The 19801-nt window shown below is 38.5% G+C and overlaps 1 protein-coding gene across 10 annotated transcripts in view; it reads right to left on the bottom strand.

The window, feature by feature from the left end:
* Nucleotides 1-19801, bottom strand: part of fgfr2 (fibroblast growth factor receptor 2) — a 76850-nt gene that overhangs the window by 46445 nt on the left and 10604 nt on the right. For 5 of the 10 annotated variants that reach the window (XM_039671683.2, XM_039671677.2, XM_039671680.2 and 2 more), the window contains exons 1-2: nt 12756-13318; nt 9177-9439 (exon numbers count right to left, since the gene is read on the bottom strand). In XM_039671683.2, coding sequence (XP_039527617.2) covers nt 9177-9363 — 187 coding nt within the window. In that variant the 5' untranslated portion in view covers nt 9364-9439; nt 12756-13318. Of the gene's footprint in view, nt 1-9176; nt 9440-12755; nt 13320-19801 lie in introns of those variants that run through there. The other 5 variants (XM_039671681.2, XM_039671682.2, XM_039671679.2 and 2 more) reach the window with 4 other exon arrangements.

Genomic DNA, 19801 nt, shown 5'->3' with positions numbered 1-19801 from the left:
ACTGCAAACTGTTCAAAGGGCTTTAAACGATTTCAGACGATGAATAAGGGTCTTATTAAAACAATTTTAAAAAAAAAAAGCTTTATAAGCTCAAATGTTCGCCTTGCTCTGTTCTGTAACGTGCGTTCGTGACTCTCCTGTTCGTTTATCAATTTCATGTCATTTGGTTCATTCAATGAACGAGTTCGAACAGGAGAGTCACGAACGCGAATCACAGAACAGAGCAAGGGGAGCATTTGTGCTTATAAAACTTAAACTTTGTTAATTTTTTATAAATGAGCGATCGTTTCGCTTGATAAGACCCTTATTCATCGTCTGAAATCGTTTAAAGCCCTTTGAACAGTTTGCACTGAAACTGTCTTTTGGACCTTGAACCGTTTGGTTCCCATTGAAGTCCATTATATGGAGAAAATCCTGGAATGTTTTAATCAAAAACCTTAATTTCTTTTCAACTGAAGAAAGAAAGACGTGGACATCTTGGATGACATGGGGGTGAGTAAATTATCAGCAAATGTTTTTGGAAAAGCGAACAACTCCTTTAACACTGCACACTGCATAGTAATCATTAAAGGTGCCACACTCAAACTTTCTTCTTCAAACTAAAGCCATCAACACTTTCTAATATAGAAGCGAACTATGCAATCTGGGTGAAACGGTCTGAGCAACACAGATATTACATTTCTGTGCAATTAACATAGCTGGATGATTAGAAATGCCGCTCAAACCGCAATCTCGCACTGACGAACACACTCAGCAAATCCCCAGACTAATTATCCAAGTACACCATGATCCACTTCTGTGATAGCAAAACGTCTCTGATTCTGGAAGCTTCTGACCCTGTATGAAGGAGATCTCATGTTTCTACGGTACTAACAATAACCTATTGCATCTGAGCGGAAACTATGAATTAAGACAGACTAAACAGCTTTATACATGTACAAAAAGACATAAACATTGAAAGTGAGAGGTATGGAAAAACATGGTCAGACTTGTCAAGATTCAGACATAATTAGAAGGAGACACTCCCAACCTTTCCCGTAGACAAGTAACACACCTATCTTCAAGCACATTCTTGTCTTTTTGTGACTGTGTGTACCACGGATTGAACTACACACCACAGGAAGGGAAAGTCATATGACTTGCGCTCAGTCCTCAAGGGGGTTGGAGTGTGCTTGAAGGTCTAAACTCTCACCCTACACACACACGTATAGTTCCTGTATTGTTCCTTTTTTTCGCTACTCCGGAAACAATTACCTTTTCCTTTATGTCTTTCGCGACCGTGCAGCCTTAGAACGAACTCTGCTGCTGATTGATGGGAACGGTATTCATTGCCTTGCTCTTCCGGAGGCCTCTGTTTGTCCAACTGTTATTTAACTGTAATTGGTTGCGTATTTCCCTCTATTGTACGATTAAAGGCAACCTGAAAAAAAAACTAGGCCTGCTCCTGCTTAAATCCTGTTATATAGCCAACACATGTGGATCTTTATTACATTTTTTACATACACATGACCGTCGGACATTCAAGTCACTCTAAACTTTTAGATTATAAATAGAGAGCAGATAAGATGCTAATGGGTTTTGAACAGATACTACCGATTAAGGAGTGCAAAAGATTAAGCTGTGCATGCTGATAGTGGAAAAAAAAAGCCATGCAAAAATGCAGAAATAAGCAAAACAGGAGACGAGAGAGCTCTCCAACACATTCAAATTATTACTTTTCATACACTTTCATTAACACTTTAATGGTAACACTTTTCAATTAAGTTAATTAACGGCATTAACATGACCAAACAATAAGAAATATGTCAATTTTTACATTTATTAGTTGCATCTGTTAATATTATTTAATGGACCTGAGCTGACATGAACAAACAATGAAAAGTTGTGGTTTTATGAACTAACATTGACAAGGATTGATAAAAACTGTGACAAATGTATAACGTAATGTATCTAATGTTAATGGGACCTTAATGTAAAGTGTTACCATTGTTATTTATTTTGTTTTAATCGGTACAATTCCCGAATTAAACGTATAGTGCCATGCTTTACCAGCAACATACCAGCCAATTTTAACCTGTTTTAGTTGATCACATGATCAGCTTCGTGGACACTTACAACACGCTTTATAACTCAAAGGTTAGGAAAACTTTTCTCACGGCACTACAATAAATTTAGTCCGTTCTGGCAAGCCAGGAACTTAGTAAGACGCAACCTCGACGTCTTTAAACATTTGACATGCTTTCATTCAGGTCCAGTACATCTGTTCTTTACCATCAACAGTACCTCCTGCTCCTTTTATTTGCTCTTTGACCTTTCACCTCTCACCCTGCCAACCGACCCCCTGCTGTCCACAAGACACAGACCCTCCACAAATCCACAACCTGTTGACATCCAGCAAATTCCAGAATTTTCTTCTTGGCAAAGGTCAGAGAAACATCCGACTCTGCCCGGTAAACGTCGTCTTTTACTTTGTGTGCTCAAACAGAAATAATACGCGGCTGAGGTAAAACACACTTGCAAACTCAATTTCTCAAGGTGTGACTATCCGTTCTCCTGTGTTTACTTCTGAAGTGAGTGTTGTGAGTGGTGGTTATTATCAAACGTCGGACTGTCTCGCACTTCCCGTACGCTCCACCAAGTCTTATTTTCGCCTCTGCTAGAACGGATAATTAGGCTCTCGAACAAACTGTGACAGGATCCAGTCTGTCCAATTCTCACACTATCCTCCTTCTGTCTCTGAGTGCTCAGGTAGAGATGCACGATTCTGGATAAATTGAAAATCATGATTTTTTTTTCTTTCTTTTTTTTAAATAGAGATCACTATGGAAGCTTGTTTCCGCCACTGAATAAAACGAGAAAAAAATGATTGCAACTTTTTATCTCACAATTGTGAGATATGAAGTCAGAATTGTGAGAAATAAAGTCGCAATTGTGAAATATAAAGTCAGAATTGCGAGATATAAAGCCAGAATTGCGAGATATAAAGTCAGAATTGCATGATATAAAGTCGCAATTCTGAGAAAAAAAGACAGAAGTGCGACTTTTTATCTCACAATTCTGACTTTTTTTCTCACAATTACGAGTTTACATCTCGCAATTCTGACTTTATAACACATAATGGCGAGTTTATATGTCGAAATTCGGACATCTTTTCTCAGAATTGTGAGATAAACTGCCAATTGCGAGTTATCAGGCCAATTCTAAGGGAAAAAAAGACTAACTTTTCCCCCCCTCAGAATAGTTTAAATCTCACAATTGTGACTTTATAACACGCAATTGCGACTTTATATCACGCAGTTCTAAATTTTTTATCTCACAATTGTGACTCTTTATATCATGCAATTCTGACTTTATATCTCACAATATAGAAATAAAGAAATAAAGTCAGAATTGTGAGATGTAAACTCACAATTGTGAGAAAAAAAGTCCGAATTGTGAGATAAAAAGTCGCAATTACCTTTTTTATTGTTCATTCTGTGGCGGAAACAAGCTTTCATAGATCACGATTCTCCCACTATTCTGAACAGACAACTAACCAAAATAGGCAAACATGTAGGTTCTAGCTACATGTTAAAGGCTGCAGTCTATTCAAAATGCTTAATTACTTTGAATGATTTTTTTTTTTAAATCGGTTGAATGAATGATTCAATGGCTGCGTACTATGTGAGTAGGTACTTTATTTAAATAAGATCGGACTTTGCGACCGTTAAAAAAGTATGTTCTAAATAGTATAAATACGGGTAGTATGAATGAGTCCGGTCATACTACCTATGCGTACTACATGTCGCGTGACATACGCTGTCACAACAGTGCGAAAATTTAAAGTTTTTAACTGTTTTTAACTGTTTTTAGTTCTGCTTTCTGTTTTCATCTGCCTTTTTACGTCGTCCGAGCCGACATTTAAGAGGAGGGGTCGGTCAGCTGCTTGCGGATCACACCTTTTGCTGAGTAGGTCATCCGGGTACTTTTCGCCTACTGTTTTTTGAATTCTATGATTTCGGACATACTACTCTGTTCGCGTACTGTTTTTCGCATACTATATAGTAGGCAAGTATTCGATTTTGGATGCAGCAAATATAATGACTCACTCATAAAGATTCATGTTTTTGAACGAATCTTTTGAAATTCAATGACAACAGTCACTTGTCGCCACCTACTGGTGTAAAGATATAATCGCTACAATCGGCATTTGAAGCGCCAAGTTACTTTCAAAAGGGGATTTGCTCTATTTTGAACTCTTCCTTAGACATCAGTGTTTATATGCCAACTCTAAACTTTAATCCCAGTACTTCTGTGATCGTTTAAATATTTGTAACACGTAAATAACAATACTGTATGATGAAAAGACTGTTTGTTAAGCAGTTTCATACCTAGTAAACCTAACCGCTCTCAGCACAAACTGTATCATTTTGTCCAAGGTTTAACGGACATGGCCGAATCGTTGTCATTTAGGAATGAGACCGTATGGGTGTTTGAATCGAGATCGCGATATTTTCAACAACCAATCGAGCAGCTCTAATTAGATGAGACGCGTCCTAGGTGAGACAATGATGAAACGGCTATCATACACGCAAACCAGGGATTTGCAAACATCTATATGTTCACTCATGATGGAACTAGTAGAAATATTGATGCCAAATGTAATTCCATAAAAAAATGCTTAATTCTTGAATTTGAATCAAAACATCTCATATCAAAATCTCCTTATTTAGAATGAATCACACAAAGTATATATGGTGTTGCTAAGTGGTTGCTTACTGGCCAAAGTCACGCTCAAGTCTTCTGGTCCCTAGTTATGCCTCAGTACCCTCCTTCAAAGATTAATCGCAACTATCCCCAATAAGCACACATTTCACATTCTCTATAGGACGAGTTCAGTAGTTATTATGGGAACTGTTTAGACAGTAATAGTGAAGTTTTCCTTAGCAAACACTGAGATTAGATCACAGGGGTTCGGAAGACAACCCACCCGCCCCACACAAGTTCAATCTACACAAGCTGTGCATTCGTCCTGTTCTCCTTTCACGTTCCCCTCCTTCCTCATTTTCTCATCCCTTCCCGTTTTCTACTCCAGTTAAATCCCAACACTCTTCCGTAGCCGCTCCTTTTCTTTGGTAATCACAATTGCCTTTCAAATTGTAATTTCTGCAAGCTTTATTGTCATGACAATGGCATGCCCAGCCAAAAGCACAGGCCTCTCAGGGGCGCCCACAGCAACAGATCGACACACAAGCATCCGGGCAAATCTCATTGGACAACTTTCCCTCCAAAACCTCTGGAGTCACACACAAACACTGGAGTTCTGTGGTGGGTAACTTTAAACTTGTTTTTTTTTTTTTTTTTTACTATTTCTGTTACGTGCTATGAATTATGTATCAGCTTCTTGAGGAGAGGTGTGCTAGTTAGTGCTAGTACTTTATAATTACTTTTACATTTTGGCAGACGCTTTTAGTTAGGGATGTAAGTCAATAAAATGGGCAACCACAACAACAACAAAAAAGACTTACATTATATACTGTATAGGCCCAGTTTTATATTAAGACATTGTTTTTTAGTAGATTCCATTTCCATTCCATTTAATTTGGGTGAATAACTTTAGAAAATTGGTTTGCACAAATACAACTACTGAAGAGAAAACTCACAAATGCTTTGCACCCAGTTGAGTTATTATTATTTTTTAAGTTTAATCAACTTTCTGTTTTTTTCATTGCACCCAAAACACTCATGCAACCACATAACAATGTGCTAATAACCAGTTTGAACACTTTAGCAACCACATAGTAATGACTAAAGAGGGGGAAAGTTTTGCAAGGGAAATAAATAGGAAAAAGTAAATATAAATTACATATATAGGCAACAACAAAAAACAATGTGACAGCCAATTGCCACACACACACAAAAAAAATACTTTTAGTTTGTTTAGTGGGAGAGTGAGGCTTTAGTCGCCCACGAAAACACAATAAACAAAGGGTGTGAGCTGACACTTTTATTACAGGGACTTGCAATCATGATTTAGGAACGTTTAGTATAAACACAGAACGATTCGCCTAGGAAACCCCCTACTGAATTGCAGGTGGACACTTTAAGTCACGCTTATCCAGATTGAGCATCTCTCACAGTTCTGGCGTTACGGCTTTGGGTATTCTCGTTGGGAACAGGAACGTCTGGGTTGCGAGAGAAGAACCCTCGGGCTAAAAACTCAGAGAGCAAGGAAAGGGGACGATTTCGATTCCAGAAAAAAAAAAAAAAAGAGTGATGGCCGGAAAGATTCGCTTGGATCTCCAGCCAATGTTTGAAACATCATCAAAGCCCCGTTTGACTGTGTCTAATTCTGTCCAAACCAACAGGGCACACACGCACACTAAACACCAGCAGAACCACTCCAATGGCAATAAATAAATCACACAATCCAAATAACAATGATCCGAACCCAAGCGTGTGCGATTCCACATTTTCCACCATTGGGCCAGCTTGGCCATACCTCTGGTTCAAACCACAAACCTTGAGAAAAAAGGGCGAAGATCTTCAACTCTATTGTGCTCTAAGCCCTGTCAGATTACATTTGATCCAAGTTTGCTTTCCCACACTTTCACAACGTGTTGTTTTCCAACCACTCAGAAGATTTCAACCACTCTCCCAGCCTTTATCACGTCTAAAGAGAAGCAATGACTGTTCTAAGTAAGCAGCACTGCTGATTCAGGAAGGAAATATAATATTTCTATCATATAACAGAAAAACTAGCTCATGTGAAACTCCTAAACTGATATGCTATCTTAAACAATAACCCCTCCCAGAAACACAACCACAACCCTTGGTGGGCTTTGCATGCATCAAGTGGGGGCTGTTGTAGTTTCCCTCCAGGAGTGGGCGTTTAATGGCAGGCCTTTTTTTGTCGAATTGATACATATACTGTTCTTTGGTAAAGAGTAAACATGTTTAGCACAACCCCCCATAAGCGCTCAACTACTTGAGTTGCATCTGTACAACATGAAACTGGTGTGGCTAGCGCTCTTCACCTTTCACCAAAACCTCCGAGCCTATCCTCATCACATGACTCCACTTGAGCCACTTAATCCTCCGTCACATGACCTCCCATAATCTTCCATCATATGATAGGAGAGAAAAGTGCAAATCGTCTTACAAAGTTCCACAACATAGAGCACTTAGTGCTAGATGAAATGTTAAGCATCTGACTCTGGACAAAAGATAACTGACAGAACAATGCAATGCAATATTGTGCAACAGAATTCTTTTGTATTTAAGATGTTGAGCGAGGAGGAACTCTTAAAGGAACAGTCCATCCAAAAATTGGATTTGATTTGAAAGCAAGATATTTTAAAGCGTTTCCAAGTTGCTCTTTTCCACACAACGGAAGAATAAAAAAGGGTTTCAAGGACATACTTGCACAACTCCTGTCCAATATCCCATCTCATCTTTACCCAGCAAACATAGAACGTTCCCCTAACGTTCCCAAATGGTCCCATGAGGTTATTTTTTTGGGAACCAAACAAGAACGTTATAGGAACGTTCCATGTAGGTTATTTTTAGGTTCCATTTTTATAACGTAACATTCTCCTTACATTATAATAATGGAACCTAAATATAACCTACATGGAACGTTCCTAAACTTAAAATATAGTTGCCTGGACCTATAGGGAAAGTTCTAGGAACGTTCTCGGAACCAAAATCTAACGTTCCCAGAACCTACATTTGTTTGCTGGGTATATCTTCATTGAATAACAATTTCAATTTCTCTAAATTTTCTCTAGTTTTTCTCACAAATCCACATAAAAAGACTTAAAATATAGTTGCCTGGACTATATTTGGTGCTTTTTCGCTCTTTTAGGTCCAATAATGGTCTCAAAAGCCATTGATAACAATATGCTTCCATTGAGTGGGAAAAAGCAGAGATTTTTTAAAAATATTTTGCTTTGTATTCCAAGCAGACAGAAAGGCATACGCGTTTGGTACGAGATGAGGGTGAGTAAATGAAGACAGGATTTTATTTTAGGATGACCTTTCCCTTTAATCCTACTGTGGGCATGTATGAACCTCTTTTAAGCCTGAGGTCAAAGGGTATCTGGACAGTGTTAGTTGGGGGGTGGGGTGGTTGCTTCGAGTGATTGTGTTTGACAACTCTTTAATTAACATAGTGATTAAAGCTAGAAGAACAAAAGCAGACTTAACCAACACAACAGTTCCCATTACCTGCTGCCTTAAACTTAACAGTTGGGCAATATCAGAACAATAACATCAATAATCACAACCACTAATGGGAATGTGGCAAAATTGGTCCGCCACTGTGTCAGAAAGTGCCAAATAACCAAATAAAATCACTGTTTGTACTCTGATTTAGGAATGAAGACGGTTACAAACCACATCCCGTTAAAAGGAAGTCAAGAAAAGAGTGAATCTCTAGTTTCATTTTAGTTCAAAAGTACGGTTTATTTTCTTCCCAAACAAACTAATACGGGTTGGTTTGCGTCTGGATGCCAAGCTAGCTTGCAGGTATGTGTGTGGTCCTCAACTATGAACAACATTAAACTCAGACAGATGGAGAAAGAGAAAATATGGGGGGAAAAGAAACGTTACGATTGGAACCACAAAAATCCTAAAAGCGACTCTTTGGAAAGAGCTGTTGTGAATATATCCCGTACGAAAAATAATTCCATGCGTTATAAAACCTCAGGGTTGGCAGTTACCAGATATATGCTTAAACCACTTTCTCTATAATTATCAGCGTCACATCAAAGATGTGCTCCATGCAAAAGAAGTACTTCCTAGGGTTTACATACAGCAACTCATAAAACCTCCCAACCACACTTCACTGCAAACCAGCACCTCCTCAGAACTTTCCTGGCTGTCTTGAAAACACAACCGTTTATGAAAAGCTAACTCCCATAAATCTGCACTAACTAATGATCTATAAAGCAATAAGGAATCCTACCTATAACCACAAGAAATTCCTCTCCGTAATGTTTTGTTTCACCCAAATTCCTCATTTTCCCAAGACTTCCCCAATAAAAACAACATATTTTCACACTTAGGTGCAGCTGTGATGGAGAAGGGGATTGTTTTTATAGCGATTAAGCAGCATCTGTTTTCTTGTCAACAATCAAGTATTGAGATTTCCCCTGCTGGTATGGGACATGTCTTCCGTCACTCGTGTTCCTTACCTTCAGGTCCAATCGTTGTCTCGACCTCTTCGGCATTTCTCAACGACGGCCTTGCCACGGACGCCGTCGCCAGGGTCAAGAGTAGGAGCGCACCCAGAAGCCACCCCCGGAGGGAGGACATCCCGTCAACAGAGAGTGTGTCTCCCCATCCCCCCCTCCTCGGCCTCCCCCTGGACACGGATCCCATCTGAGGTGCTCCACCCAACCATGAACTGCAGGCTGTACGGTCGGTCACTCACTGGAATTCTCACCAATCACCTGAGCTGAGGAGGGCAGTGGAGACGACAGTAATGGAGAAAAAGAGAAGAAAACTGTTAGAAAAACATTGTTTGATATCCCACATCCAATAAAACCACTCCCCTAAATCCACAGCATAGACCCTAAAACTTATTAGTTGATTCTGAAGCAAGCTGGGTTGTTTTAATCCAATTTTGGGTCCAATATGTGCACTCTTAGAAGAAATGGTTCTATTTAGAACCAGAAATGGTTCCATTCCCCGCTTCATATATGGAACTCCAAAATGGTTCTATATAGAACCATTTTTTTTGTAAAAGGTTCTATTAGCCAAGTATGGAACCCCAGGGTTCTATATAGACCCCCGAAGAATGTATAGAACCTTTTAGGGGTTCCAAATATGTAGCGCTGATAGAACCTTATATAGAACCTTTTATTCTAAGAGTGTGGACAAATCCAGCAATTGAGTTACATTTTTAAATTACATTTTTAACCCAATGTTTGAGTTTGTCCATATTAGACCCAAAATTGGGTTAAAACAACCCAGCATTTTTTTAGAGTGTATAACTTACAGGTCTATGTTTATGGAGAAGGCAGGTATAGAAACTAAAGGCCCACGTGTCAAAATGCTGTTAAACGAGCCTTGCCAGAGACATAGCAAAGCTCTGAGACTACACACCCGAAAAACACTTTCGTCAGCCACCGCCTCAAGAGCTACCTGCAACTTTTGTCAACTTTAAACCTTCCCACTCTGAAAGAACCGTACCCATCCAGAATAAGTAAAAGGGCTGGCAAATCATTTCAGACCCCTCACATCCGAGACGTGAACTGTTGCCGTCTGGTCGAAACTACAGAGCACTGAGCACTATACAGCCAGACACAATTGGTTTCTTTCCTCGGCCATCTACCTCATGGTCGATTAAATGTGCAACATGTGCTATTTATACTCAGATTTATTTAGCATGCCTGCCATATCTCTTATATTGCATTTATCTCTTGCATTGCACATACCTGTGAAATACGTTGGATTTGGTCAAATTTTTATATCGTGGATTTTTATAGCCTATATATATTATTAATCACTTATTTTATTTGTATTATCTGTCCGTGCACTGGAAGCAAAGATAAATTCCTTGTATGTGTTTAGCATAGGCATTAAAGATCATTCCGATTCTGATAAAGAATAGACAGCATGATAAGGTAAACAGTTATTGATCATTTAATTTGTAAACATTAAAACATTTGCTAGACACTTTTATCCAATGCATCTATCTATCTATCTATCTATCTATCTATCTATCTATCTATCTATCTATCTATCTATCTATCTATCTATCTATCTCTGCACAAGACTTGCATTTTACTCTTATTCTGAAGGAAACTACTTTATTGGCAGTTTAGACCTGATTTGCACAAACAAAAATCAGATTTCAAACATTCAAAACAAGACCAGTGAATTAAACCCGCGGGAATCGAAGTGAACACGCACACGTCACTCACTGCGGATCTGGCGCGTAATGCGCTATTGATCTGCTCTGTGATCGTGCGCGCCCATTTCTAGAAAGCTTCAATGCTTGTGAGATGATTGACGGACGCTCGTCCTCTGCAGTATTTTGCTCGAGTTTTTACCGTGAGAGGTGAGCAATGGGCGCTTTGATGCTGTGACACGAGATCGGATTTAAAGCACTGAGTTGTTCCTCATTTCTAATCATACGCGATGTGATCAATATAATAGGTTTGAAAGTGAATGCACTCAAGAGAGCCTGAGGCGCATTTTCACTTATGCTGGATATGAGCATATCACCGTCAGCGCTTCCCGGGTTTGCTGCATGAGCATGATTTTGGAAAAATATTTCCCAATGCAATACATGACGTCACCTTCAGAGAACTTTTCTCGCAAATGCATTGCCGTGCGCATATAACGAGTGCACGCGCAATCTGAAGGAGTCCTATTCACATTGAAATCAGTGCAGAAAGCACTTGCTGCCGATGATAAGACAAACCACTGGAACTATCTCTACTGTCGTTTGATTACATGTAAATTGTTACTATTTGTTCTTTATTGAAGCCCATTACAAAGCTCAACCCTAATGAGTTTATCACGAGTTTATCACGGAAAGCTTAACTAGTTCACTTTGTGAATGGACAGAGTTTATCAATCGATCAACACTTAATTAGTATTCACATTATGTTTAAAGTTCATTATTGATAGATTTTTTACAAATAACATTCTAGTTTATTTCAACACAGGTAGGCTATTAGGCTACTTGTTTAGTTTTATCAATAATAGGCTATTGTAAGGAAATCCCAAACCCATCATGGGAAAATATGAAGAGTTCAGATGCAAAAGCCTCTAAGTGCCATTTGAAATTTTCTTCTAGAATGATCATTTTTATCAAGCTTGTATATTTAAGTTCAGTAATTTCACTTAAATTGCAATGAGGTCATTTAAGTGAAATTACTGAACTTGAATATATAAGCTTGATAAAAATGACCATTTTAGAAGAAAAATTCAAATGGCAACTCTTCATATGTAAATATGCTGCTTTTTTGTTGTTTGTTTAGAAGATTATATCCACATATTAAAGGCACGACACCTGATGATAGTTTAAAAGCCATTACAGTGATTAAACTACACTTTGAAAGAAACTAAGACAGACTTGTGTTTTCCTAAAAAAAATCTATTTGAATTCTAATGGATTGAAGTATTCCAAACGTATGTGCACGTTCTAAATACAAATGATTGCAGTATAGGCTAAATTATGAAGGCATTAAAATCCTTCTTCTGATCATGACACTTAATTAGGAGGAGGAACTGCAAATCTAAGGGGTGATTTTGGGTGGATTTTTGAATGTATGCAATATACAAAAACGTTCATTTAACATCCAAAACAACAGACAACCGATTGGTATGAACATTCACTTTTTGTTTGCATCTTTAATTTACACCTACATTTAGCCTATACATCAAAAAAGGTAATACCTGATGTTTCATAATAGGCTAATAATAAGCAGGGATTCATAATTTTACATATTGCACGTTTCTTTTATCTTTAAAAAGATTAAAAAATAGTGCACGTTGTTGCACTAAGTGAAACATTTTGATAAACCTTCTGACATGGCCACTACTGATCATAAAAAAAAAAATAGTTGACATGAAAGTTATGACGTTTTCAGTGGAGTCAACATATAGCATGCACAAATGTGCATATTTAATTGAATATATAATTAGGACATTTAATAGTTCAGATGTTTTAATGGGGAATGCCACACTAACTAAACAAGGCTAAAGCCGCAATAAAATGAAACAACGGAACCTCCGCTTAAAATACAAAAGTAACTTACAGAGAAGGAGCAGATAGTGAAGTTCAGGATCCGCATATAAACAGGGAGCTCATGGGCCGAATCCAGACAGGAATGCGAGCAAAACTATTCCCTATTCCCAAAATCCAGCAGCGCACCAAAAACAGGATCGCATGCCAACAGCGAGCCAGCGATAGTATCCGTGCGTGTTTGTGTAAATCCTTCCAGAGGAGAGAGAAAAATTACGCGTCCCAGCAGAACTTTTTTTCGTCCGTAAACCAAAGTTGTTGTTGTTGCTTCACCAAAGGGCAAGAGATGCAACACCGCAACAAACACAGAATAAAACATCCATCCCAAAATACACATCCAGTGACATGAGCGCAGTCTCTGAGGATACTGGCTGTTCTCGGACGCTTTGTCAGGTTTACAGAGATTTTTTTTCTCTCTCTCTCTCTCTTTCCAACCCCCTGAAGAAATGTCACTCCCCCCTGAAACTCGAGACGTTTCCTGGCTGATAGTTTTTGGACTCGGTCTTTCTCCTCCAATCACAGACAGAGCTCAGACCTCAGAGCTCGTGCTCCCTTCGAGCAGCTCGACCAGTTCTGCGCAATCCTCTAAAGTTGGTCCGGAACTGGGGGTCTCCCAGTCTCCCTCCCTCGCTCCAGTGCTGCAGAATGCCATTCATTCACTGCAACTGCGCCCCCTAGTGGCTGTTCTGTCGGATCATTAACCCTTTTGGGGTGTCAGAGACCCCCAGGGCCATTTAATTGCATACATAGAGTATTTGTGTCATGATGACACTTTCCATTTCATGAGTTCAATTTGAAATTGTATCAGTAAATGTTTATAAATTGCATTGTGACTTCGAGATTCAGTTTACAATATTTGTTTAGATATGCTTTGCCTTTAAAAAAGTTGATATTTGAAGACTTTCCACTTCTGAAAAATCTAATACAACAGAGATAAAGAGTGTATGGCAAACTATGTGATCCAAAAAACTACACTACTGCTCAAAGGTTTGGAATAACTGAATGTTGGCTGTATTTACATGATCAAAATATTCACATATTAGACCTATTTGAAATATATTATATATACAGCATATTAGAGTGATTTCTGAAGGACCATGTGACACTGAAGACTGGAGTAATGATGCTGAAAATCCAGCGTTGATCACAGGAATAAATTACATTTTAAAATATATTCAGATAGAAAAACGATATTTGAAATTGTAATAATATTTCACAATATTTCTACACAATATTATTTTACTGTATTCTGATTTAAAATGCATTCTTGGCCACTAGTAACATTCTTGCATTTCCTGAAGAAAGTCTAAAAGCCTAAATGATCTAAACCACTTCAGCTTGAACTTTAAATAATAATAATAACAAGGCAGTAATTTCCTTGTTTTTTTAAGCAACATCATGGTATTAATCTACAAAAACTGTATATATTTCTGCTTTAAAAACATCATGGTATTAATCTACAAAAACTGTACATATTTCTGCTTTAAAAACTATTCAAAAAGACCGTGAGATGCAATTAAAATGGCAAATTCTTTAATTATTAACTCGCCTTTGTGTTTTTCGAGCTTCAGACTAGCAGAAAACGGTCAATAAAAGCTGTTCTAATCTCACACAAAACTACCAACAAATCAGCTATTTTTATCATTTTATTATTAATTTCAGTGTAATACGGAGCCCCCAAAGGGACATGGTGGTGGTGGGAGAAAAAAAAAAATAAGTCAATGCTTTTTGATCATTGCGAGCGAACGCAAAGTATCTGCAAAGAATATTTTTTCCTTCACCGTGTCCCTTTAGAGTCTCCAAGTGTAAAGTTGTGTACAAAGGATTGAGTAAAAAATGAGCTTGAATCTCAGTAAGATGCACTAGCCATCATTCATACTGTTGCATACGGAGCCTGTTACTTTCCCAGCATTACAGCTCTGCCTGATAGACTCCCTCGTGCAGCTCCCCCATGGAGCCCTGGCTCTCCCAGCGCTCACATGGGGAGGCTCCCTAATCAATGACCCCTAAATGTCACGGGCTGAGGGGCCCCGCCGCACTCCACACTCCCCTTCCAAACTGTCTTCTCCATTGGACAGGCCCTTTTCACTGATCCGAAGGAGTTGTGGAGGAGAGCGGGATTAGGAGAGGAGGAGGAGGGAACTGTGGTCTTTCCCTCTCCGCTCTACACCAGGCTGCCCGAGCCTTCCTCATAAAAGAAGCGTTCCCATTCACTGCGAACGAGCCAGCTAATAAGGCTGTTAAAGAAAGAGAGAGGTTCCTCTGTGAATGGGGCCTTCGATCACGGCTTTTCTTTCCCTTTTAGCCGCGATTCTCTCTCTCTTTCTCACTCATACACAGTGAAGCCATCACACACTCCCATAAAAGGTGACAGTTTGGATCGCAATGAGAGGGAAGCGGGGAAAGGAGGGGACAGGCCACAGGTTTAGGGGTGTGAAATAAAAGATGGACTATACAGTCTTTCACACGCTTCCCCATCGCCTGTCCGAGCCAGATTTACATCGGTTTTATGGCTGTCTTACAGGCCTGCCACATTTAGCAAACACTATAGGACAGCTAGGGAGAGCCAGAGAAAGAGACAGCATTGAAAAAGGTTGGTCACGTCTCGCTGTTCTTCATTTTCCTCGGATTGAATCAACAGTCGCATGAACACTTTACCTCGTTCAGAATGGAAGTTGTCAGAAATCACCACCTCATGTTGCATGCTAGTGGCATCCTATCAAATGGAAATAAATTAGCAGTGTTGTAGTACTCGAGACTCGGACTCGTCTCGGACTCGGTCTCGAGACCATATTTTAATGGTCTTGGTCTTGTCATGGACTCGTGTCCATTTGTACTCGGAATTGACTCGTACTTGAACATTTTTTTTTTTAGGACTCGGAATTATTCCAGAGTCCACTCAAGTTCAATTAAAAATATTTTTCATGATTATTAATGTATGTTAATAAAATATTTCTTTAAATTGATTGACACGCCCAGTGATTGGTGATTTTCTAGTGCGCAACTGCGCATGACAAATTGTAATAAAATTACTTTTAACACCACCTACTATGTGGCCTTTTTACCCTAAACTGATCATATTTTTTATTTTTTAAACTCTAAGTAAATTCAGTAAAAAAAAAAAAGGATTTCTCTAAGTAAATAAAAGTAAATTAGGTAATCAACCCTCACTGGTCTCGGTCTCGACTCGGACTCGACCGTCTCTGGTCTCGGACTCGACTCGGACTCGACTCTCTCTGGACTCGGACTCGAAAGAGGTGGTCTCGACTACAACACTGTAAATTAGATTATTTTGCATTGTTTACTTAATTTGGAACATATTATGCCCTTTTACAAAGTCATGATTTTGTTTTTGGGACAAGGGTTTTATTCGTGAATGTTAAAAACACATTATTTTTCACATATAGTACATTGTTGCGGCTCCTCTCTTCCCAATCTGTCAGTAACGCTCTGGGCTGCGTTTCCCTAAAGCATCGTTAGCCAAATATGGTCGCAAGCCACGTCGTTATCCGCGTAGTACAACAAGTCGAGTTTCCCGAAACCATCGTTCCAATGAACATTCGCAAACAGCATCGTAAAGTTGTGTGGTTTGAACGACAGCTCTCGACCAGTGGTTAGAGGCATCGTTTATATATTGCATCACATTTGGACGTAATAAATCCTTACCTTGAGCAAAATAAGCAAGCTGACATTCAGTACGATCGGGGCCTTTTATTTAGAAGACATACAAATGTAATTGACGTATTTTAGTTTGTCAAAAGATTTAAAGTACAGTGCGCATCTGCGAACGTCAGTGGTGGAGGAAGTACTGAATCTCAGTACTTAAGTAAAAGTACAAATAACCAGATAAATATTTACTTTAGTAAAAGTAGAAGTAACACTATGACAACCATACTTAAGTAAAAAGTAAAAAGTACCTGATTTTAAATATACTTTAAGTATTAAAAGTAAAAGTACTTGCATAACAATTGATTCTCTTAATGACTATTTTCTAATGATTAATAAAACGTTTAATTCTAACTCATTCAACCTAATACTCCTATAATGATGATCAATAATGATGGAAAAAAATTGTTGTCACCATTTCTGAAACAAGCTTGCAATTAGGCAATATAACCTCACTATATGTTAATAACTATGTTTGGCAGTAAACACAATTAATTTATGGTGTAATTCTAAACCTCTTGGCTTGCCATAATCCTAACCAAACCAAACATATATTACACACGGTGTGTTTCCTATGCACGTAAAAACAAATTTTCGCTTATAAATTGCACGATAAACACACTGCGTGCGAGACGCATTTAGTTGATGTATCTATGGCAACCAAACGTCACTGGTGAGACAAACGTGCAATGAACGGATGGTCAGATTACGTTTTGGCAGGGGAAAAACTGATCAGAAAATGTAACAGAAGTTGTAGAAATGTAGTGGAGTAGAAAGTATAATAATTGCTGCAAAATGTAACGAAGTAAAAGTAAAAAGTAGGCACTATTTATTCTACTTAAGTAAAGTAAAGATACATGAAAAATGTACTTAAGTAAAGTAACAAAGTATTTGTACTTCGTTACATTCCACCACTGGCGAACGTGCGCCACTATGTAAGAACGAGCCAAATATTGAGTCTGGTAATAAAGCAAAATAACTGAGAACAATTATAAATAGTCCTCAGATGGCATGTCGATTGTCGAACAGCATTTATATAGTTTTTTTTACCTCTTGTAAAGCCACAGCCAAAGCGCCCGTGCCCTCAGATCAATTGGACGTGGCTGGACAAGAGGTAAAAACAATATAAATACTGTTCGTTTTCTCACACAAACCGCTCGTTTCGTGTCTTGGGCCATCAATGTGTACTTACATTTACGAGTCATTAAATCATGTTTAATTTGGACTTCGCTGTGCATGCTCTTTGAGGTGGTGACCATAGACTTCCATTATATGACTGACAGACAAGAACGGTTTGACCTAAAAATATCAAAATTGAAACTACTGCGGAAACAAAGACACCTACATCTTGGATGTCCTTGAGGTAAGATAAAACATATCAAAAATTAATTTCAAAGTGAACTATCCCTTTAAGAAAAACACAATCACAAATGATTAGCCATTTCCTTAGGTCAGTATTATCAGAACTTGAGCATGAGAACAGCCACCTAATGGATGCCAAGCCCTCATCACAGCTCAGTCCGCCTGTTATGCTAATGTTGAGTTATTTCAGCGAGGCCATCGACACGACGGTGTTATTCCACCTCCAGAGAGAGTCACGTGACCAGCCTGCTGTGTGCTGCCCTTCTGTCTATTGACAGCAAGTTATGATTTATGCTAGACATTTGTTTGGTCAGCTTTTGATTTCAAAACAATCCAACCAAAATGCAGAGTTTGCTTTACTCTGAGAGGAGACGAAAAGAAAAACTATTCACACGGAGAATAAACATTCACTCCCCACGTCACTATGAGGGCAAGAATTCTTAGAAAAACATGATGTCATGTATCATCTCCCTGGCACCGCTCCCGAGAATAAATACTCATTATAAGAAAACACTTTAAGCAGTGTTTAGTGCAATTTGACTTTAGGTGTGCCAAATACTTGAACACTTAAATTATAGAGAACAAAGCAATTTTAGGATAATGTCTGTGTAGGTGTTCTTTGCCGTGTATTAACATGTTATGTGCAATATTCCGCTTGAAAGTCAAAGTAGAGTCCTGATCCTTGCTTAAAAGGATCTTAAAAATAAATAAACTCTTCAAAATTAAGAGTTTTATTGGCATCGATGGTTCCATGAAGAATCTTTAACATCAATGGAATCTTTCCATTCCACAGAAGATTTTCAAAGATTCAATGGATGTTAAAGGCTCTCACCAGAACCACCAGTGCCAACACAGAACATTTATTTTTAAAAGTGTAGATAATTGATACTTGAGTGACAAAAATAAATTGAAAAGCACAGGTCATGTGAGTCCAGTTCAGTTCTTATATTTATAGACAAACCAATCACAGATCTTTCCTAGAATGAACAGGGTTAGTTTCTAAACCCGGTATCAGTCTCGACGAGAGACAACATCCAATCAGATCAGTGGTTTTGGTTCGAAAACTCATGATGAGATCTCTACTACTATCTGTACGGAAAAGAAATATTCTGTGAATGTTTGAAGCTATATGTACTGTATATATAAAATCATTTTTTATTTAAATGTGCTCAAGTTTATTCCACTTCTCGACTGCATGTGTTATCTGTCATAACCGATGGTAAACCCCTAAAAGAGGCTTTGTTCTGCCTAATGCAGCCGTAAGGAAGCACTATATAACGCTCGATGGACTTGGGTTTGAGACCATCACCACAACCACTAATGGCATCACTAAAGCTGCACCACAGGGCCATTAACTGGTAAAGCTTGCTGTCCGAAAGTGCCAATCTCACAGTCATGAAGACCACAAGTTCCTTAACTGGGTTTGTCATTCATATGCATATAAAAGAATGCCATTAGAGAGACCAAAATCATATTCACACAGTTCTCCACCTCGTATATTAAGTGTGGCTGGTGAACCAAGAACATTTTAAATGCATAGTTTTTCCTTAGGCTTGATCCCAAGTCATTTGGATAATGGTGCCATCAAGACCTTGAAGGCATTAAAGGAGTAGTTCACTTTTTTTTAAAAAACTTTTGCTGAAAATTTACTCACCCCCATGTCATCCAAGATGTCCATGTCCTTCTTTCTTCAGACGAAAAGAAATTAAGGTTTTTAATGAAAACATTCCTTATAATGGACTTTACTTAGCACCAAACGGTTCAAGGTCCAAAAGACAGTTTCAGCGCAGCTTCAAAGGGCTTTAAACGATTTCAGACAAGAATAAGGGTCTTATCTATTGAAAAGATCACTCATAAAAAAAAAAAAGTTTAAGTTTTATAAGCTCAAATGCTCGCCTTGCTCTGTTCTGTGACTCTCCTGTTCGAACTCCTGTATCAAAATGAATTCGTGTCATTTGGTTCATTCAACGACCCAAATGAACGAATTGACTCGGGAAAAGATTCGTTCATTTTGCACTGACCTTGAACCGT

This window comes from Pimephales promelas, chromosome 11 (assembly GCF_988280905.1).
Source record: "Pimephales promelas chromosome 11, fPimPro1.hap1.1, whole genome shotgun sequence".
NCBI lineage: Eukaryota > Metazoa > Chordata > Actinopteri > Cypriniformes > Leuciscidae > Pimephales > Pimephales promelas.
This window is presented reverse-complemented; position numbering and strand designations above follow the sequence as displayed.